This window comes from Calypte anna, chromosome 7 (assembly GCF_003957555.1).
Source record: "Calypte anna isolate BGI_N300 chromosome 7, bCalAnn1_v1.p, whole genome shotgun sequence".
In the NCBI taxonomy this organism is placed as follows: Eukaryota; Metazoa; Chordata; class Aves; order Apodiformes; family Trochilidae; genus Calypte; species Calypte anna.
In genome coordinates, this window is record NC_044253.1 from 14,797,710 (window position 1) to 14,821,001 (window position 23,292).

The 23,292-nt window shown below is 38.2% G+C and overlaps 1 protein-coding gene across 1 annotated transcript in view; it reads left to right on the forward strand.

The window, feature by feature from the left end:
- Positions 1-2,074: 2,074 nt before the first annotated feature.
- Positions 2,075-23,292, forward strand: part of XRCC5 (X-ray repair cross complementing 5) — a 49,251-nt gene continuing 28,033 nt past the window's right edge. The window contains exons 1-13 of the mRNA XM_030454647.1: positions 2,075-2,180; positions 3,546-3,659; positions 4,203-4,386; positions 5,742-5,790; positions 6,936-7,058; positions 9,187-9,375; positions 12,222-12,336; positions 13,977-14,115; positions 16,123-16,235; positions 19,373-19,435; positions 20,125-20,262; positions 21,642-21,732; positions 22,974-23,107. Coding sequence (XP_030310507.1) covers positions 2,163-2,180; positions 3,546-3,659; positions 4,203-4,386; positions 5,742-5,790; positions 6,936-7,058; positions 9,187-9,375; positions 12,222-12,336; positions 13,977-14,115; positions 16,123-16,235; positions 19,373-19,435; positions 20,125-20,262; positions 21,642-21,732; positions 22,974-23,107 — 1,470 coding nt within the window. The 5' untranslated portion in view covers positions 2,075-2,162. The remainder of the gene's footprint in view (positions 2,181-3,545; positions 3,660-4,202; positions 4,387-5,741; positions 5,791-6,935; positions 7,059-9,186; positions 9,376-12,221; positions 12,337-13,976; positions 14,116-16,122; positions 16,236-19,372; positions 19,436-20,124; positions 20,263-21,641; positions 21,733-22,973; positions 23,108-23,292) is intronic.

Below are 23,292 nucleotides of genomic sequence, written 5' to 3' on the forward strand. Positions count from 1 at the left end.
ATACCCCTGAGGAAATTGGGCAGCATGAAGGTGCAAAGTGAGAAATGGGTTTTACTGTTTAAAAGAGTTATAAGACTCTGTTTATTCCAGACTGAGAGCTAACATTTAGGGAGGTCAGAGGTGAAGTTTCACTGTTAGAGGTGTCTTCAGTTTTACTCAGACTTTGGAAGGGAACAGAGTGCTGTGCCTAGGCTGGGCATACACAGGTTCCTGCCTCTAAGGCAAATTATGTTCCTCTGAGTAATGTTTGTAATTACTGCTCTAGCTATAAGAGTTTAGACCAAAGCGTGGGATTCAGCTTTTATGTCAAATCTAGGATTCAGAGAGGACTATGAAGGATTTTATATCAATATTTTGTGCCAACATTCAGGGCTGCGTTTTTACTTCCCAACTCTGGCGTAAAAATAAAATGTTCATTGATTATGATGCCTTGCAAAATGCTTTTCCACTGTTGTGTGGAAAGCCATTGCTGATGCAGTTGATCAATTCTTGTTTCTCTGCTCTTCTCATTTGTGTGCGTGCACATCTCTTGTCTTATGCCTAGACTCCAAGCTGTGTCAGAAGTCAGCTGATGTGGGGATCACTCTGTTAGTCTAAGGGGGGTTTTGGTCTGTGCCAAACATTCCTAGGGACTAAACTAACATCAGGAATAATAATAATAATAATAATAATAGTAAGCAGACCTGATTTGCTTGGCTGATTAATCTGAAATATCCTCAGAGACATTCAAGACTGCTTTTTTTCTGTTGCTGACTGTTGTTTTTTTTTTGGTCTACAGGTTTCCCATAAAATCTCTGTCACACTGCCAAGTGGCTCCGTGCCTTTGATATACAAAGAGCTTTGAAGAGAGAATCTGTCAATTACCAATATTCCCAAAGCATGGCAATGTAGTTAGAAGGGAAAAGGGATTTTTGTCTTCAGATACCACTCACAAGGAAACATCATTCATGAATCACACATCACTACAAGGAAACGCTTGTGTTTGCAGGGTCAGTCTTCTGGTACAAGGTTTTTGAAGTGTAAACATGATATTTACTCTTGTCGCTATACTAATATCACCACTTTGCACTCTATTTTGAGAATAGTAACAGCTAATAATATGGGTTTTTTTGAGATATGCTGAGAACAGAAACAACTCTGATAATATTCTCAAAGCATATAGGGAAGGAAATGCAGAACAAGAAATACTCAGTGTATGCGATGAAACATTTACCATTCTCTAGACACTCCTGCTGATGATTTAATATTCAACAGGTGCCAAGATACACATGATACAGCACCTATTATAAAATCAAGCAGGCTTTAGTTTCATCGAAGAGCCTGGGTGTAATTTGGTTGAGCAATTCTCTCTGTTGTTAATGTCGGGATAAAGCTGGTGTTGTGCCAATGTTTATTAATTAGTTAAATCCTGTCCCACGGGTGATCCACGGGCAGGATGTGACTTACAGGAGACTTCATCCAGCCCACACACCTGTCCTGGTGGCAGAGGGGAATGACTCCCTCGGCATACATCTCCTAAGGGTCTCCCGGGTGCTGCCAGGAGGCTGCAGGGCCCTGGGCAGAGGGGGTTTGTGGGGTGTTGGGTGGGGTGAGGGGCAGCAGGTGAGGGGCAGCAGGTGAGGGGCAGCAGCTGAGCCTAGCCCCGCCCTGCCCTGCCCCGCCCTGCCTCTGCCTCTCCTCAGGCATCTGCCCCCCCGAACTAGGCTTGTCTGTAGGCACTGCTCACCCCATGGCCCAATCCGCAGATAAACTCATGTCTGAGAGAGTCACTCTTTAAGGGGGCCGGAGGGGGTGACCTGAGGAGGAAGATAAGGGGGGGGGCATCCCCCCTACCTCCCTTCCCTCTCGCCCCACGGGGCCGCACCCGACCCAGCTGCTCCCTGCAGCCTCGGTCCGTGGCCTCGGAGGCCGTGTACCCTCTCAGTGCCACTTCAGCTCCGCGCAGAGGCGGAGCCCTCACGCACCCCCCGCTGCAGGTGGGGACGAAGCCCCCTCACCCCCCGTGCCCCCACCCCGCCCTCCCGCGCCGCCGCTGGGGGGCGCTGCCTCTCCCGCGGAACGCGAGGCGCCGCCGCCATGTTCCCGGGAGGAGGCGGAGCGGTCGGGGCGCGTCTCCAGCCGGAGCGCTGAGTGCGGGGCACCCGCCTGCCGGAAGCAGGGAGATGGCGCGCAGCGGGAAGGTGAGGGGAGGGGAGAGGGAAGAGGGATCCCCACAGACCCCCCCTGGATTCGGCCCCTCACCGGGCAGTGTGGCGGGGCCGTGCCTCAGGGGTGGGATGGAGGGCCCGTCAGTGGCTGGGCGCCGCGGCTAGCGAGACTGGAGGTCACTCCTGTGAGGGCTGGTGCCGCCGACACAGGGTAACCCCCCCCGCCGGTGCCGGCTCCCAGATGCTGCTGGTACAAAGCAGCGTAATTCAGAGGGACTTCAGCGTTCCTGTCTCGGGGTTAATCTGCGTTTTTGAACATAAAGGTGTTTTTGCCATGATACAGAATCACATAATGTTTTAGGTTGGAAGAGACCAGATTATCCAGTCCAACATTTAACCAACACTATAATCTGAGTACTAAACCATGTCCCTAAGGACCAGGTCCAAACACCTTTTAAATACCTCCAGGGATGGTGAACCCACCACTGTCCTGGGCAGGACATTCCAGTGCCTGACAGCCTTCTCAGTGAAAAATGTTCCCTAACATCCAGCCTAAACCTGCCCTGACACAGCTTCCATCCATGTGTCAGGATGGACTTCCATTCCATGTCACCTCTCTGGTCCTATAGATGTGGTTTGTTTGCTATGCTTAAGCAGTCTTCTTGGTGAATACTGTTAAGTTCTCTTCTGACAGAGGGCAATTTAGTATCTGTTATGCACAGCCCGTGATTGCTCTGCAGGCTGAAGTGCTGCTGTAGCCACATCTCAGCTTTATGATAACTCATTTTAGCACTGGGAGGTTAGCAGTAAAAGTGAGCTCAGTCTGTTGAAATCAAAATTTATCCTGAGGCATTAAGAGCGTAGCTGCCATGCTGCAGGCATCAGTGCTCACTGCAGAGGCACCTCCAGTAACAGCAGATGTTCTGGCTCTCCCTGGAAGCCATAGAAGTGCAGTTTTGGGTTAGACCAAACACTGGTCTGCAGCTGTTACAAGATACTGTGAGGGGGGAGTGAAGCTGTAGAGTTTAATGATATCCACTTGTATATCCACCATGTGTTGTGCAGATGGATTGGATTGTGTTGTGCTGATAGTTGTCAACTGAAATATCTCTGTTTTCTAGGGAGCTTGTAGAGCCTTAATATGCTCAGAGCTCAAAGCTCTGAACAGAAATTGTCCCCTTAACTTATTACTCTGTCATGTAGCATTTTTAGTATTTTCCACTGGAACACCTGGAATGTGGTGCAGGATGCAATGATTCTCAGTTCAGTGAGAATCAGCAGTTACGTAGTTTGATTTTAAGGTTTTATGTGTTAAAGGATCTGAACTAACCCTTTTAAGTAACTGTATTTATATTGACCCTGTTAAATTCTTTATTGGGTATTGTCTTTCCTTTCTAGATGGCCATAGTGCTCTGTCTGGATGTAGGCTTTACAATGAGCAATTCTGCTTCTGGTGAGGAGTCACCATTTGAACAAGCTAAGAAGGTTATGACAAAGTTTGTACAGCGACAGGTATGTGTGACTTTACACATGGTTAAAAACTGTTAAAAAGGGAGAGGAAGCAATAACACCTGTGAAATATTTTTCTCATTTACTGATAATGAGATAAACACAAAGTGAGTCAGAATTAGTCCATTCTAATGCAGGATTAAAAGAGCTTTTTGTTTCAGCAGTACTTTAGTGGACATGTGGCAGTTGGATTGGTCACTTCTTCTTTAGGGCAGTCAAAACTTTCAGTGGAGAAAAAATGCACTTTCCTTTCTCTAAAATGTTTCATCCTTCTTAAGATTTGCCATACTGAAGACCCATTGTCTGAGTGAGTCAAGCAGTTTTTCTTGGTTTATGCCAGATAGCCTCAGGTATGTCAGTTTAATTATAGCTAGATTAATGAACTCTGCAAGATTCCATTTTGGTTGGATAGCACTGAAAAAGTAAGAAGTAAATTCAATGTGCTTGACATTGCTTCAAGATTAGCTCAGCTTTCTCGAGTCTCCTTAACATAGTGGTAGAAATCTACTTGAGTTTTTATGCTTGGTTTATATTTTCCATTTCCAGGTTTTTGCTGAGAGTAAAGACGAAGTTGCTGTAGTTTTGTTTGGCACAAGTGGTACTAGGAATGGCCTTGCCAGTGGGGACCAATACCAAAACATTACCGTACATAGGTCACTAATGCTAGCAGATTTTGATCTTCTGGAAGACATTCAAGATGTGATTAAACCAGGCACTGAGCAAGCAGACTGTATCCTTTCTTGGTTGAGCACTTCTTGAACTGATCCAGCTACACAGGAGACAAGAAGTTAGTGCTGTGAAATGGGCTCAAATTTGCCTCTGAAGTTATAACTACTGTCATAGTTCAGTTAATTTGTGATTTTAAGTTGGCTCAAAAGCAAATTACCTGCTTTTAGACATTCTTTTAGGCTAGCAGATGGGGTGTTTGCCCTAGGGAATAATTACTTTTATGAAGTGTTCTTTCAGTTACAGAGAACAAGAACAGTAATAATGTACAGCAAATTGAAAGGAGGTTGTAATGAGGTGGGTGTTGGTCTCTTCTCCCAAGTACCAAAAGACAAGGAAATGGCCTCAAGTTGGGCCAGGGGAAGTTTAGATTGGATAGGAAAAATTTCGTCACTGAGGGGGTTGTCACACTCTGGAATGTGCTGCTCAGGGAAGTGGTGGAGTCACCATCCCTGGAAATATCTAAAAGACATTCAGATGTGGTGCTGAGGGACATGGTTTAATTGTTGACTTGCTAATGCTGGGCTAACAGTTGGACTTAATGATTTTAAAAGTCTTTTACAACCAAAATCGTTCTATAATATCAGGCCTTTTGTTGAACTTGAACCTTCTCATTGATATTTATAAGACTGTCCCCTGAGTGGCCTTTTTACTGTGCCATCAGATAAATGGGGAAAAGACAAGATCACAAAGCAGGTTATATAGGAACCTGTTGTACAGTAGATGGTAGAATCATAGAATGATAGGTGTTGGAAGGCAGCTCTAGAGATGATCTAGTCCACTCTGCTAAAGCAGGATCACCTGGGACAGGCCACACAGGAATGCAGGTTTTGAAAGTCTCCAGAGAAGGAGGCTCCACAGCCTCTCTGGGCAGCCCATTCCAGTGCTCTGTCACCCTTGCATTAAAGAAGTTTCTTCTCATGTTGAAGTGGAACTTCTTATGTTCTAGCTTAAACCCATTATTCCTTGTCCTATAACTGGGCACCACTGAAAAGAGATTGGTTCCTTCCTCTTGACACCCACCCCTCAGATATTTATAGACATTAATAAGATCCCCTCTCAGCCTTCTTTTCTCAATGCCAAGCAGCCCGAGTTCTCTCAGTCTTCCTTCATAGGAGAGCTGTTAAAGTCCCTTAATCATCTTTCGAGCTCTTCCTTGGACTCTCTCCAGTAGGTCCCTGTCTCAGAAATATTTAAAATTACTGAAGAGTACTCATCTCAAAAAAATCATTTGCTTGTTAAGTAAAATGCATGTTTGTCAGTTTGGGAGGGTGTGAAAACAGAAGATTATTTCATAGGAAAAACACTTTTGTGATTGCAATTTATGTTCTAGATCAGATTTTCCTTAAATTTGCTTAGTTCTGGATGCAATTATTGTGTGTATGGACTTGCTTCAGAAGGAAACAATGTGAGTATGTAACTGAAAGCCTTTTACAGAGTCCTGACCTTGCACTTTGGAGCTGATCTGATTTCTTGTCTGTATTATGTTTCCTGTATTGCATAAATATGAAAAATGCTTTTTATTAAACAAATGATACAAACAAACTGAAAAAAAATCCAAACCCGAAGTCATACAATAAACAAACACAGCACAGGAGTTTGTCCCTGAAGAACCCCCAAGAGACATCTTGCTTCTCCAGACAATCTAAGGGCTTTCTGATGCAACTGAGAACTTTGCAGTAGGTTCAGGAGAATATTAATGCCATTCTACAAGGCACCAAGTTTTAATTTAGAGTTGTGTTTCATGGGATCTGTTTTCAAAAACATTCATTCACATGCTAAAATGGATAGAAAACGACTACCAGTTTTGTAAGGGAGATGGCAAAGAAAAAAGAAAACAAAACAGGAAAGGTGAATTTGTTCAGCCTAGCAATTTAAAGGCTGTTGGAGGTAAGGTGTCTGTAAATATGCAGGGTGTGGGAGATAAACATGCAGTAAGACAAAACACTGTTTAAGCTGATAGAAAATGTTGGCAGGAGCATTACGAAGTTGTCAATGAATGGACAACTGGAAATCTGACTCTAACAGGGGACTGACAGTCCAGGGGAAGGAAGGTAGCCTTACTTACCAAAACAGATTGAACACAAAAAGGATTGTATGATTACTGCTTCTTGCTGTATTAACAAGCTTCTTATCCAGTGAATCAACTGATTGAGCTTTCTAAATTGGAACCCCCACCTGCAGCAGTACTTTTAAATACATTTTCCATTTTCACAAGTTCAGACAACTGCAAAGGAAATATCCAGTATAATCAATAAAGAGCCTAACATATTTTACTATTATTTTCTCAGCATTGTTGAAAATGGGCAGAATTCCATTCATTTAGATGTCGTTAGTATTTTATAGTCACATTCACTCAACTCCTCAATTTTAGGGACTGGAAGTGAGTAGGGGGAATTATATAAAGATTAAAAATTCCTATAAATGATATGAACAATGACAGAACAACTCACATGATGTAATTTATTTTTTTACAAGTATATTATTTTGTTAAAGCTTCAATTTCATGATATCTTTTCAAATGTTCTTTTTTTTTTTTTTTTGTATTTTAAGAGGAAAGAAATATGAAAAGAGACACATTGAACTGTTTACAGACCTTAGTAGTCCTGTCAGTGAGGATCAGCTGGAAATTATAATTGCTAACTTGAAGAAAACAGGAATTTCACTTCAGTTTTTGTAAGTATGGAAGTGGCTGCTAGGCACTATGCCTTTTTTTAAAGGGAAATTATTCTTTCTTAGTATCAGCTTTGGAGGAGCTGGTGATCTGTTTGAGTGTTGTTTCTACAGAGATGTGCCAGTATGTAATATGATTGTTATAAGTACTGATATTACATGGTCATGAATTCAAGTTATGAGCCAAGTCCCCTCGATTAAATGATGTTCAAATACACAGTAAAATGATGGCTTCTTCTCCAGTTATGCTTAGAGCCAAAGTCTAGAACAGGAGACAAAAGATAAGCAGAGAAACAGGCAACAATGAGCCAGAAATAGCCTCAGAAGGCAGCGTTTTTGTCACAGCAAAGGCCTAGATCCCTTTAGGTAAGGGAACTGCTAGAAAGGAAAGCCGAGGTAGTGTTGCAGATGTTTATAGCCTGAAAAGAAACCCCCTCTGAAGAGAGGGGTTATATTCAGAGTGATGAGTGTGGAATGTAGAAGTTGAAAATGGAACTGTGTTATGACAGGGATCTCTTGGCTGTCTTGATACAGGTATAGGCATTGATCTGAAGAATCGGTGGTGCTGAGATAAGTACTGTTGTTGCTTATTATGGTAGCATAAGAAGCTACAGACCTTCTAGTAGGAGCTTAATTAAAAGCAACACTTTTTGTGTATGTACAGGTGTAAAATACTCAAGATCCTGGTTTAAAAATAGTTTCTTGCTAAACCCTGTCCCTTTGTTGCAGCCCATACTTCCACCTCTTCTGCCCTGTTTATTGATTAGGTTGTAACTTGTGGCAGGTTGTTGCTTTCTGCTCTTGTTCCCAAGTGCTGAGCAGTGCGTAGCCTTGCCTGTTGCGCAGTTCTCATCACAGGAACCTTTAGGCACCGTGTAATGAAAGTAATCTTTTATGTACCAGAGGTTTTAATCTTTTTGCTCTTGTAACAGCTTTGAAATACAGTTTCCCTTTGTCAGTGGGAACTGACAAACTGCTCTCTGAAAATGTATCAAACACTTTGCTAAAGCTTGATCTTCAGTTCTGCTAGATGCGGCATTGTTGTGCATGTTGTCTGCTTATTGTATGTTGCTCCACAGAAAAGTTTAGTGAGGAAAAACTAATGAGGTGAAATTAAGATTTAGGTCTGTGCTTTTTTGAAAGCATAGTACAATGCTAAGATTCTTTTACTTTGTGGAAGCGTGGAAAGACTTATGTGATTCATTCAAAATGGGATTAGATGAAAGATTTGAAAAATCTGCAGGCATTTTTGGGGGATCTTACACATCTCTGGTTTTTGTGGTAATTATACTCAGTTAACTCTTGTATTTTGAAGAGCAGCAAAATCATTTTATCTATAACCCCTGGCTAAGTTTTAAAATCTGTTTCTTGAAGTTCAGGAAAATGTGTCATCTTGAGTCAGAAATTCACTTAGTGTTTTAAGCTAACAAAATCTCAAAGAATAACATTTATTTCAGAAATTCTTATAGCTCCTCAGCAGATTAAGTCCCTTTTGCTGGCATTTAGAGCTGATACAGAATCGTGGGCCTGCAATGGCCTTTAACGAGTCATCTAAAGCAATCCTCTGCTTCAGACTGGGTCAGTTGCATTTATGCCATTGCTGAGTGCTGTTTGTCTTATCTTTTTGTAAAAAAGATTTTCAGTGATGGAGACTCTTCTATCTCCTCAGGCAGCTGGTTTAGAGATGATGCTTTGGAATGCTTTATCAGGGTTTTGTGTATCTGACCTGACTCCATGATGCCATTTGAGCTCAGGCTGAGTAGGAAGAACCAGTTGTTCCCTTCCTCTCTCTCAGCAGTCTGTTATATTTAAGACTTTCTTGCTCTCTGACTCTCTTCTCTATGGGCTTTATTTTGTTCAATCTTTCTTTCTAATCATAAATGTCTTTACACTCTAATCCCTTCCTGTATGTGGACCTCTTTATTGCTGCATGGTGCCAGAACTGGTGCAGCACTCTGGTAAAGATTTTGTTGCTGATGCCATATAAACCTGTAATGCTACTTCATGAGTTTTGCAAACCATGTGGCTCTCTATACATCTGACTGCAGTGTTGTTTGTGATAGAGTTTTTGTTTTGGTTGTTTTTTATTTAAGAAGAAAATCAAGATAGCTGCTTCTGCTTGTGTTCTTAGTCTGCCATTTCCAGTGGATGTTGATGATGAGGGTGGAGATACAAGTGCCAGTATACATTCTCAAATGTGCAGAAACTCTTTTCCAAGAAAGGGTTTAACTGAACAACAGAAGGAAGGCATTGATGTGGTGAAGAAATTGATGCATACTTTGGATGAAGAAGGAGGGCTGGAAGAAATCTATACTTTCAGGTAAACATGGCTAATCCTCTTTATCACACAAAGTTTATTTTCTGATTTCTTCCCCAGAAGATGGAATTAAGTAGTCAGTTGCACTGAAGTCAGTGAAAGTTGTGACTTACTGTACACTCAGTCCCTTTCAAACAGCTTCTTTAGTGGCTTTAGAATAGGTAGAAAAGTGTTCAGATTTCAGTAAAAAATTATTTTCCTCTATCTATATTTAAAGAAAAAAAATCAGTTTTCTTCCATTTCAGTGTTGGTGGATTTTGAAGGGAATGTTTCTGTAAATGAGATTTGAAAAGCACTTTTTGGAAGGAGTTGGAATTCATGGCAGTGTGGGCAGAACATTTGTGTTTAATGGTAGCCTTTGTTCCATGGTTTGGGACTTTGTTTAGCTCACTGATTTATCAAACTCCCACAAATGTTTTGAGTGATGTTGCTGACTTCTGCTCTAAAATGCAGACTACTGCTCCATTTTGCCAAACAGTATTACTTTTTAGCGGAATTCCTAATACAAAAAATGATGATGATGTTTTCACTTTGTTTCCCCAATGAAAGAATAAAAATGTATGCATGTGTCTGAAAAACTAAGTAATGATCTAGCCAAGACTTTTACACATAGGTGTTGCCTCAGTCAGGCAATGCCAAGGCACTACTCAAAATGCATCTCTGTGACTTATAAAAGTCTGATTTTATTTTCTTTGTAGTTATATTCTACAGTTATGAAGTGTGATTTTTTTTAGACAGTGTATTTTTCAGGCAACTTAGTAGACCATAGTTGCAATGTGATTATTGAGTGTAATTTTTAGATGAGGTACCTCTAGTTTTGCATGCTGGTGGTATTGATTTGATTTCTGGGATTTCCTTCCCTTGCCCTGCCTAAGTGATCTGCTTTGCACCTCAGCAGCTAATGAAACTCTTATTTGAGCATTAGTGATGATTAGTGAAAAATTGTGTATCACTGTGCATGCATTCCATACTATTCAACAGAGCAGTCTGAGTCTTTAGAAAAACACAGGCTTTGTCATCGCATCAAAAAACTGCACAGGAAAGCAGTATCTTTCTGGTCCATATGCATGAAGCTACAATGTGGCTGCTTTGTTTTTTATTTTGTTTATTGCAGACTCTTGCTACTGCATGTGTCATGCTTTCAGGGGAAATCCAAAATCTTCCATTAAGTAGGTATTTGGCTAATAGAGAAAAGCTTTCGTTGTCTAAGTTGTTTAAAAATATGTGTGGTTTTAAGTGTAATTAAGTTGCTTATCAAGCTTTAAGAAGTTAGCCTTGCAAGTCTGTCATGATAATTTACAAATTCAGATACACTGTCTTTATTCATCGTTCCTGCTGGTAAAAATATTTCAGCTCTGGTGAACATAAAGTAGTCTTGCCAGGAAATGAGAAAATCCCATTGTATTGTTTTAGGATTTGATATTCTGACTTTTGGACAGGAGGTAGTCTGCTGCCTCTGGTTTTGGGGGAAGGGATTGGAAAGCAGAGGAGTAAAGACATTTTAAAAATAAAGGTTGAAACATACCTTTCTAGGGTTTTCTTGGTTGAGCCCTCTTTGATAATTGGGAGCACTTTTTTTCTGTAAATGTAAGAAATGAAAAGTCAGAGTTAACTCAGCTTAATTACATTTTTAGGCACTTCACACTCAGGTGTTTAATTTTCACATCAACCTTGAATGTATACGTTGCACTAATTGTAACAATGTTGTAATAGGTTCTTTTAAAAATCCTATATTGATGTCTATGCTGTGAAAAAAGTAATTTTTCCTCCATTCCTTCCTGCAAGGAAAAAAGAAATGAAAAAAGGGAAATACGATGTTTATTGCTTTACAAAGATCCGAGGGCATTTTCTCCTTTCATTGTGGTTCTGTTAGACTTTTGGAAAAAAATCCTGCCCATCCTAAGAAAGTTGAAAAGTACACTCCCAAGCTAATGTGTTCAGGAATTGATACTGAATTCTGCCAGAAAAATGCATTAATCAAGAGAGAGTTAGATTGTGGGTTTTATCTATATGAAAAATGTTGAGGTCAACACTCGCTTCTCTTTGCAATATTATGAGTGCTTTCACTGCACTGGAAATCTATAGCAAAATAGCTGATGCAGTTTGTATTAGTTGAAAGCTGTTCTGGGGTGCGAACCTACTTGATTTCACAGTAATATATTATAAATTGCTTTTACTGACCATTATTAAGTTGTGGACATCAATGCTTAAATTGTGCAATTGAGTTAAAACTCCTTTGTGTAAAATCATTAAAGTTCATTTTTTGTGTTTTATACACTTGCACATGTGCTGTTAGGCTAGAAATATTCTAGGTAACTTGTTTCAGTCTGACTAAATTCCCTGAAAATAATGGTTTCATTAGTACCGTATAAAAAAAAAAACAACTGTCAAAAGTTAATTACCACACACACAATATCCTGTTAATTGAAACTGGATTCTTTATTTCCTGACCTCCACTGGAGAAAATATTTTACTGCTTAGAGAAGAAACCTTTTCTAGTTTGGGTTGTTCTGCTAACAATGTGACCTGATTGAGTGAGCACAGATAAATGTAAAATGTTTAATAGGAAAATGTGCAGTTTCATCACAAGACTGTCTTTAAGCCCTAATGTCACACTCCCATAAATACTTGAGATGGGGATAATCTACTGTACCACCTCTTTTTTTTTAATTCTCTTTTCTGACAATAGTTAATAACAAGATTATTCATACAGTTTATTTTCTAATGCTTTATGCAGTGCAAGCTGAAACAATCGAACTCCTGCATCTCCTTGAAGAGAGTGTGTTGTTTGTAATATTTTATTTCAGTTCATCAGCATAAATTTCTGTTTTCCTGATTCTTTCATCTAGAGAGAGCCTGGAGCGTCTTTCAATGTTTAAGAAAATAGAAAGAAGACCTATGGCTTGGCCTTGCCAGCTCACTATTGGTTCAAATCTGTCTATAAGAATTGTGGCCTACAAATCAGTAAGTTAATAAAATTGTATGTTTTAGTGTATTTTGACAGCAAGCTAGATGCATCTGCATGTTTCTTCCTTAGAGATAAGAAAATAAAAGATAAAACAACATCCAAAATAATTATGGTAGAAATTGTATGTGTGTAGAAGGTAGTACATCTGCAACTGTGGTTCCCACAGCAACTCTGACTTCACCATATTGAACACATATGTTAAATAACTAAAATTCATGAGGTACAGGAATAGAAGTAATTGCTGTCTATGCTGTGACAATGGTATTGAAGCTGATGAATCTGAATGAGAATGCTGCACTTGGGTGGCGCTTTCTGCTCTGCTTCAGTTGTATGTCTGCAGTTTGATGAGACAATATATATTTCTTAAGCTCTAGGCATGAGAGGAATTATGCACGTATGTATGTATGTAAAATGGGGAGTGTAAATGTTTTACCAGCTATTGTTTCTAATCACATCTATTGTTATTTTAGTCTTGTTGGTTTATACTGTTTGGCAGTATATCTTGGGCACAGTCTGTTTCCCTTTCAGTTTATGTGAGTACTTCACACAGTGGTAGGAAAAAGTATATTTAAACACAGAAAATGTGCAAAATTCCAGTTATTAAATAATTAATAGGTAACCATATAGCATCGCACCATTGATGGAACTGGTGAGATGGAGATTAATTTGTTTGTTATTTGAACCTAAGACTATGAGTCTGGAAAATATTGCAAAGTTTCAGGAAGGTGTGTTTTGAAGTTGAAATATATCTAACTTCTGAAAGGCATACTTGCCTTGGAAGAGATCTTCATAATTTCTTTTAATTGGGATAATGTGCCAGACCTGTACAAACAGGCTGTAAGAGTCCCCTTCCAAGTGAGGATTTTGTTTACACACAAAATAAATGAATCTTGGGAGAGTAAGAACATGAACTGAGTGACTAGCCCAAGGTCATACAGCAGTTGGATCAGTGCTAGTAGACCTGTGATGCCTACTTATGTGATCTATTCTGTCATTTCTGGTTTCTGTCTAGTTCTCTGTTTTTTCTTATTTACAAGGTATACCATTGATTTCACTTAAGTTGAGAGAAAATAAAGCATTTCTCTTTCCTGGTAGCTGGGAAATAATAATGTATTGCAGGTATTTAGTTTCTCTTTCCCCTCCTAGTCCTGTAATACAACTGGGATCTTTTTCCATCTTTTGGGGAGACTGCAGTAACATAGGGTATTTTTATCCTGTACTGTAGTAAGCCTGATGCAAAACTTGGTCAAACAAGCTAAATGAACATATATCTTTAATGTACATCTTAGCATTTTATCAAAAGTGTTTATGGAGGTGCAATAAGTAAAATACACAGCAAGCAAGTTAAACGTTATCCTGTGACTAAAAGATGTCCACAAATGACTTGTCTTATGACTTGAATGAATAACCAAGACAAGATGCAGTCAGGATGATTCAGTTCAGGTGTTGGGTCTCATACAGATACAACATGGTGCTGAGAGCACTGTGGTAGCAGCCAGAGATGAGGATTTAGGGCTGTCCTTATTAGTCCCTTACAGGAAAAATAACAGCATTTGGTCTAAGAGTTTTTTGCATGTTCTGGTAAGCACTCTAGATCCCACTAAAATGTTCCTTTTCTTTGAATTATGATAAAAAGGTCACAGAAGAGAAGGTGAAAAAGGTTTGGACAGTGGTGGATGCTAAAACCCTCAGAAAAGACGATGTGCGGAAAGAAACAGTTTACTGCTTGAATGATGATGATGAAACAGAGATTCAGAAAGATGATATTATTCAAGGTATGACTTCTTTATGTGCACCCTGAAGACAAACCAAAGATAATGGCTTATACTCTTAAATCACCTAAGTGCCTTTTAGTTTTATACTTTGAAGCCTAGCTGTGATCTCAGAATGTAAGCTCTGTAAACTGATGGAACACAGGGACTGTTCTGTGAGACTTTTGGTCTCCACGTATTTAAAAAATTCTAACTTTTGCCAGTAGTGGGAATAACCATAATAATACCACTAGGAGGAACTTGGAAGGCATTACAGCTTCTTACACTGCCTTCTGTGAAGAACCATACCTCTGTTCTCTTGGGAGTAGCACTGCTACCTCTGTCTTGTTTTCAAATCTGCAGTTGTACTGATAGAACAAATACTTGTCTAACTGCTTTTTCTTCTAGATATGCAACTGCTCTAGGTATTCTGCAATTGGGAAGATGAAACCATTAAAGGAAAGTTTAATGTTCAAGAGCCTATTAGCTTTGCTGTTTAAATCCCAGAACAGGTTCAGTCTGAAGTAGTGATATGAGAATACTACTTTTATAACCTTCAGCTTCTTTCTAAGTAGAAATTCCTTAAAAGACTAAAGGACCCAGAAACAGTATGAAATAGTCTGCTTATTTAAAATGGAGTTAAGCAACTGTTTATTTTTTTGCAATTTTGTTACTACTTTTTTTTCTTTCATGTACTGTTTGAGTTATACACAAGTGCGAAGTGCAGAACTATTTGGATAACAGTATAGAAAGTGCTGCCAAATTATAAAATAAATCGAAAAATCAAGACAAAACTATTTTTTTTTTGTTTTTTTAATTTAACCTCTATTATTTGTAATCATATAAGGTGTTTTGTAGCAATAGCAGGCAAAAATGTCCCAACTACACTGTGGTTTTCTTTATTTCTTTAAGTAGAAATGATACGTAAAAGGTAGTAGTCTGTTCATATTTTATAATTTAAAAAATTCTAGTAGAATGAAAAAGAAAAATCCACTTTGCATAGTGAATGTTTTGAAGGATCTGTGATCATTCTCTGCTTATGTCCTGACATCCCGAGTTGGGGAATGGTTGTAGGACAGTAGTAAAAAGATGTGATGAACATTTCAATGTGAGCAAAACAGACAGAATATTTCTCTGTCTGTTTCTTAAAGAGTTACTGATGCCTCAGGGACTTTTGTGGACATTTTGACAAACATCATAATGAGTCAATAGTTTGCATTTGAAGCACCCACACTGAAATTTCTTTTATTCTGCCTGTTTAAGGTCTCCAGGCAAATATATCTGCAAATAGGTTTTACATCCAGAGGTTTACCTCTGTTCCTTCTGCTTTCTTCACATCTAAGGATATAATCCTTAGCCTGTGACAGTATCATAAAGTGATTATGTTACAGGAGAGTATTATATCTTGAGGTGGGGTAATGAACAATTGGAACAGAACCTCTGAGAAACTGACAGCTTCCTGTCGTATGGAGATGTCCTTGTAATGGAAAACATGGGAAATAAAACACAGAATGTATAGAAAGACACTTGTGTGTACAAGAGCATTTTGGCTTTGCATTGTGTGTGAGGCTGTATCTTGTTTCCCCTGTTACCTTGTTTTGTTCTCTGAATCCTTTTTGGTGTTATTTCCTGTCCATGATTTCTGGTGTGTTTGGGGTTTTTTGTATTGCATTTGCAGAGAGTGTTGCAGTCTATTTGCAGAAATCTATTTCAATTTACTGAAATCTATTGTATGAGCTTAACTTTGTTGGGCAAAATGTTCAGTTCCCTTGTTTTCTTTCCTGCTCCCTATGATGGTGGCTGTTTTAGATAAAACAATGTACAATGAGTGCAAGTGCTGTTTGTGAAGTACAAAATCTGTCTATGTGGTTAGTGGTTTGTTTTTTTTTTTAATAGGGAAAGTAATTTGATGAGTGTTTGTGAAGTGTAGCTGTGGGGCATGCATGTATTGTTAAAGTATTCAGAGAGCTAATTTCAGTGTTAGAATTTTAGGCCCATATGCTTACCAGATGCTTTTCTCTTGTTCTGAAGGGTTTCGCTATGGGAGTGATATAGTTCCTTTTTCCAAGGAAGACGAAGAACAAATGAAATACAAAACAGAAGCAAAATGTTTTTCTGTCTTGGGATTCAGCAAATCATCTCAGGTGCAGTACTAAGCTTCATGCAGTTCAACTTTTGGGGTTGTTCAATACAAATTGATTTCAATATTAATGCACTGAAGTTGTGGTGTTGTGAAGGGTTCCAGTATTGGGAATGGGACATCAGCAGTCAAGCCACAGGAGGGTGAATTACTTCCTGATTCTGGTACATGTAAACAGTATGTAGCCTTGTGAAGGAGAGAAGCTCATAAAAGTGCCTATTGAGTCAAGTGAAGCAAGAGCCACTGAACTGAGATCTGTGCAAAGTGGAGACAGAGTTCTTGTAGTCTCATTTCATCTCATAAACTTAAATAGTGATGGCAGATCTGCAACAGCAGATGGTCTCTCTTCAGTTCAGGTCTCGCAAAGCCATTCTGGGCTTTGTCCAGCCATGAGTATGCTCTTTCTAACTGGTCATTTTTACTCAACATTAAAGAAATTAAGTTAAAGAAAACCTCAGAACTGACTGCATTAATTCTCATTTTCTTGAGGATTAGTTTGCCAACTGTAATTTCCTGCTGCTTTCTGTTACAGCAAAAAATAAATGTAGCAAAAGTTTTATAACACTTGAATAAAGATAATTCAAAAACTCTCCATTTGTATGTATTTGTGGTACTACCTTTGCTATTCATTTTCATTTTACCTGGAGTTTTTAAGAAACTGAAATTGAGCAAATACCTTAATAGAAGCTATCCAGCAGAAGGTGATTCCTTGCAGAAAATCCAGAACTTAGGCATTGAGTAAGCCCTAGGGAAAAGCATAACAAACCCTTCTTGAAGTAGGGCACATGAGGAGGAAGTACAGAGATGTGAGTACCAGTAATTGCTAGAAATGTTAAGCTGCTCCCACTCTTTCTTCTCTGGGGTATTGTACAAGGTGACTGAAACTTCACAGTTCTTGTAGTCTCACTGCCTGAACAAAATAGAACCTACGACAAAGACTGAGGAGTTCTTACCTGTATCACAAGGGAAAGATGCTAATGAAATAGAATCTGTGGGAGCTTGCTCTCAAATGAATGTAACTAAATGTATTTTTGCCATATAGGTATTGCTGGATACACCCTTAGACTACTGCAGTGCAGTTATTCAGGAACCAGGAAATTACCTTGAGTTATTGAAAGGAGAAGCTAGCCAAAAAAAAGAAGCTGTAACCTGGTTGCTCTTTGAGAACATTCACAACTTAAAGCTGTTTAGTAGCAGGAGAGCTTGTGTACTGGAAGTAATTGATTGAGAAAACATCATGCTTGAGCTTATTTGTCCTAAATAGTCCAGGGCTACAAAATGTTAGATAATGCCGAATCCTGTACCAGAGACTGGGTGTAACAAGAAAATTCTGTGTCTGAACCCAGTGTTTCAGTGAGACTTACTCTCTTAATTTGATTCTATAAGGTGTATTTTCACTATGTATTCTTATGCTGGAGGTTTGCCTTCTATTTAACTTGAAATCTGACTTGTATTGAAAACAGAAACTCAGGGCAAAACAGATGAGAAGCATTGTGCTCCTGTGAGCTGTTATGTGGATTTTTATTTTTTTTGCCATTACTGGCCAGATAGTGTGATAATACTTTCAAATACATAATTATTAATTAATTGCAGGAATTTAATTAGTTGAAGAAATACTTTTGATTCACATAAGTAGGCCTTAAAGAATTACTGAATTGGTTTTATTTTTCTTTCAGTGCACAAAATATTTATTGCTTTTCATAATTTTTATGATGTGCTTCTTTTGTCTGTGGATTTTATAACAAATAGGAACTATGTCTTCAATAAATTGTGCTGTGGTTCTGTTACTGGGAGTGTGAGCAGTTATCCCCAGTAGTAGTTGCACAGACCTCAGTGAAAGAAAAGAGATAGAAGAGTGGAAGAGAATGACTCAGTTGTGGTTGCAGGATTAATATTACAGTGTACAGATAAGAGTATGAGGAAGTTTTCAGCTGGAACTGGAATTTTCACTATGCATGCTTTCCGTATGTTTAGGCTTCTGAATTGTATTGCTTGGAATCATAATACTGACACAATCCAAATGTATGTTTTATATTGAATTGCTTTTAAAAGAAACTTTGGAGAAAAGATGATTTATTATTAACTAGAAAAACTGGAACAGCTCCAGATGCATAATTAAAGAGGAATGGAACCACCTCACACTATTTTTCTGAGTTATTCACATCCCTCAGGAAAGAAGATCAGAAGCCGTTAAAACTTTGATTTTTAATTTATAAGCAATGCCATGTAAACCAAGAAATAATGCTTGAAAATATTACAAAGGGACCTTTTTTGAGCAAAAATGTTGTGGTGATACATGCCTAGATATTTATACTTTACTCAACATAAAATTTTCTGAGCTTTTAAAGACAAAACAGCAAAGAATAATTGCAGGTAGAATGCTTTGAGTTGAAGAGTTGTGCTTTAATACATTAAAAAAATCTGTGCTGGTGCAAGTTGTCATTGTCTTCAACATCATGATGGTAATTTGCTAAGCAATGAAACTCTAGGTTAGTTTGGAGACTGTAATTTGAAGGGAATTTCCTTTAACAAAGATAATTTTAACCAGTGTTCATACTAGTGTGCAGTATTTTTGACAGGTCTTCCTGAGTCCTGTTATTACAGTGCTTCTCTGGGTGTACTTCACATCATCTGTAGCTCCAGCTATTCCATTAATTCATTTTTTTTTAAAACCATGTTCATGAACAGTACTAGCAGAGTGCTGCTTTGCCAGCACAGGTGTATATATATTCCAGGTTACTGTTGAAGCAGCTTTATATTAACTAAGGATATGACTTTTTTTAGTCTATTTTTGACATACCTTTGGAAAGAAAATTTTAATAGCATAGATGTCATTTTGTGGTGTCATTTTGGTTAACTGCTGTGGTTTTTCCACGCTCACTTTTGAATTGCTGCAGTATTATTCAGCTGCACATACTCAATAAGGTGTGAGATTATCCTGCTGAACATGACGGAATATCCATATTGAGGGATAAATGGAGATAAGAAACATACACAGGCTTTTAACTGCTATGCACAGTAATTAAATTTTATGGCTTCTCATTTGAATAATGTGTGAGTTGTTTCATCATTTAATTGGTGTAGTCTCATTAATGACTTCTGATTCAGATCAGACTAACTCTTGACCATTTGAATCTGTAGATCCAGAGGCAATACTACATGGGCAACCAGGCTCTGAAGGTCTTTGCAGCAAAAGGTGATGAGGTAAGGTGCACTAAAGTTTAATGCTGAAGATATTTTACTCTGGAACAGAAAAGAATAGTAGTGGTGCTTGAAATTGTCCCTTCTTTCTGTGTTAATAAGACAAATATTCTTAATGCAGCTTAGAGAAAGCTTGTTCCCTTGTCCATGAGGATGAAAAGAAGTTGAATTAAACCTCAAATGAATACTGTATCTCATGAGCAATGAGAAACTGGTAAATACTATGTTTGTGCAAGCACATGGGTACCCTGGAGTAGGTGCTTAAGTCCATTCTCAATCAAAGCAACAGTGTGCCCTATCTCTGTGCTACTTAGAGCAAACCTACAAATTATTTTAAATATTAGAGGTAAAAACGTCACTGTAGTGCTTTGATGTGTTCCTTCAGGGGTCTGACTTACCTCTGTTTCTTTCACTCTCTTGTAATACTTCTGACACCTCTTCACAGCTGGTGGAAAAGGTGGAATATTCTGGATCTAAAGTTTGCTCAGCTTTGAATAGATCTGTCGTCATTATGAGATCAGACCTTTCTGCTGCTTCATTTTTTGAACTTGAGAAACGCTTGTGTCGAAGTTACAGCTGAAATGGGAATTAGTCTTGACTAAATTAATACTGTTTAATTCACTGTGAAAGATGTATCTGACTAATCAGAACTTGCATGACCCTATAAACCTGTTGTGTTTTTTTTTCCCCAGAATGCAGCAGTTGCTTTTTCTGCCCTTGTTCATGCATTGGATGAGTTGAAAGTGGTAGCTATTGTGCGTTATGCTTATGATAGGAGAAGCAACCCACAAATTGGGGTAGCTTTTCCATATATTAAGGATGCATATGAGGTAATTTTTCACTGTTACATTCTGTTAAGAGAGCCTCTCTATTACTGCTTTAGAAACACTAATTAGTAAATGGTAATATTTGAACCATATGAATTTGCAGTGTTGTGTAATACAAGAAGAAACTAATGTGGCTTTTCAGAGTAATTTTAGGAAATAGTACCAAGTCTTAGGACAAGGAGGTAATAAATAGTGTTAACAAAATCTGTATTAAAAATACCTGGAAAAAGAATGGTGTGTATTTTCATTTGTATCCTCTATATTACAGATTCAAATAATACAGACTTTTATTTCATAGTAACATAGCAATAATTTAATTTTGTTATTCTGGATTATTATTATTTTAAATCTAGTAACAGTGTAATTACATGCTTCTGTAATAATTTACTACTCTTTTTTTGCTGTGTTACTACCTACCTACCCACCTCTGTGTACAATCCAGACTTGCACTAGTCTTTTATTTTCTTAAACTACAGATTTATCTCTGGGTTTCTTGGTAGTGCAAAATTTGAAATAGATAGTTGGGGTGGCATTTCAGGGGTGTCCAACTATGCTCTTGTCACTAGGTTTCCAAGTCAATTGGAGCTGAAGGGAGGAGCTCACAGGATTTAAGTTCCTGTGGAGAATTAGGAAGACAGTAGTGTATTTGTTCACTTGAAAAAGTTATTTTAAAAGACAGGAGAAAAAAATGAAGTCTGTTTCTTAGGGAAAAAAAGTCTTGCCAACAGTGAAATCACATTTGAAATACCACTTTTTTAAATTCTGAGAGACCTAGAGGCAGCAGTGTGTAAGAATTTTTGAGGCATATGTTTCCACTGATCTTAGTTGAGAGACTATTGACAGAGCTAAATACGTATAGCGTGACTAAGCAATGGTGGAGGTGGGGGTGGACGTAACAATCCGCAGGCTTTTGAAGAGTATAAACATAAAGTATGGAAAGGAATTATTTAGAGTAGTGTGAACTGGGGGAAGTATTTGAATACAGGAAAAAGTAGGCTGAGAGTGTTAAAATAACAAAAACAACTTTTGACTTTGAAACACAGTAACCTGTGATCCAACCTGAAGATCCAACCTATGGAGCATTTGAAAGTTGGCTGGTTTAAATTCTGAGTAAGAAAAAGGGATTGGATGACCTGGGAGATCTTTATTCCACCAGTAGAAAAATGAGTAGTGTAGCCATCACTATATTGTAAAATAATGCTATGTTTTATTCTGCTTAAAGCTGTGTTGCTCTGTAAAAATTTTATATAAGTGTTTTGATACACATAGATATTAGGTCTTTGGGTATTTCTTATGTTTATATTGCACTACCAGGGCACTTTTGGATACTTTATATTTTTTCACTTGAGGCTCAGTTGCTTGTCTTCTTTTGTCTTTCTCAGTGTCTCATCTATGTGCAACTACCCTACATGGAAGACTTAAGACAGTACATATTTTCATCTTTGAAAAACAATAAAAAATGCATTCCTACAGGTAAGAAAATCCTTCACTGGGCAACTTGACAAAGTAACCTGTTTGTCTTCCTTTAAGACACTCTTCAAAAGACCTAGAATATTTGGCTTTTCAATGAAAACATAAGCTTTGTCATTATTTTGATAGGAAAAAAGCCAGCCCTTTGGAAATAACTTACAGTACATCATCATGAAGTGTAAAGCATGTATCAACAGATTAGTTGCCGTCTTGAGGTTTGCAGGCAGTCTTTTAAAATTGTCCTGTTAAATGACTTCTGTCTAAGACTATGGGGTTCTTAGTCTGACAGGACCTCTGTGATAGACATCTGAGATTTAATCCTCTCTATCCTTTGATCTTTGAACTCACATGTTAGACCAAATGGCCAAACCTTGTGGGAGCTACAATATGTGATTATCTGGCTAGAATTAAAAAAAAAACATCATCTCTGTTTGTACAAAGCTGGTCCTGTAAGTAGTTGCAATATGACTTGTTAATGTAATGTTCAAAGACTATTTTCTGTGGTGCATTGTTTTTTAAATCATGCATTACAAGTGTTCAAATTCAGATGGAGGATGTCTTTGGAGAGCCATAGGCCATGCAGCCATACAAAGCTTGACTCACTGTTCTGAGAATTTTACACAGCAACAAGGATAAATGGAGGTAGTTTAAAATCCACTCCCATTTCATTAATTTATTATGAGATTCATTGAATGGGCATCTGGATGTCAGGGTGTATAAAGCATGATGGGTTGTTACTGAAACTGTTTCAGCTTTCTTGCAGCAGTTTGAGAACAAATCTAAAACCTGCCTTAACTAAAGCAAGGGTTGACTGTTGTGAACTGTGTTAATTTGCAATCATAACTTATAAAATGTATATTATGCAACATTTTTCAAACCAACTGTTATCCTTATTTTCTAAGTGGCCTATAAACCTTCCATTGCAAATAAAAACATCTTGCAAAAGCGTAACAATGGAAGCAGAAAGGCAGCAATAATTGAGGTCTTTGGGGGGAAAATTGCTCTTTGTATTTACAGTATAGTCCTTAAATAAAGCAGGGTTTTTATTACTGTGTCCATTATCCATATTCTTTTATTGGTATGCCTATATCTGCAGTGTATTCTGTGACATAGAATCATAGAATGGCTAGGACATGTAATTACTTGTTCAAAATCTCCCATTGTGAAGTGAATCTTCATTTATAAATGGTTTCAAGACATGCATTCAGTATTTATTTTTTCTTTGTATGTAATTTTTGCCTTAGAGGATCAGTTATCTGCCATTGACTCTTTGATTGATTCTATGAATTTGGTTTATGAAGATGATGATGGAGAAACTTTTGAGGACCTGTTTAAGCCCAGCAAAATTCCAAATCCTCGTTTTCAGAGGTTATATCAGGTGAGATGAATGGCAGGGCATTTCAAAAAAACGTCTTTTGTTGAGGCTTTTCACCTCTGTCTGACACTGTAAAGATCTATGTTGTGAAAATGGGAATATAAATTCTTCTGCATTTAAAGATGGGGTAGGCAGTTGGTTCGTATGTCCCTGAAAGATTTTATTCTTCAAATTTCCTGTTTCCATGA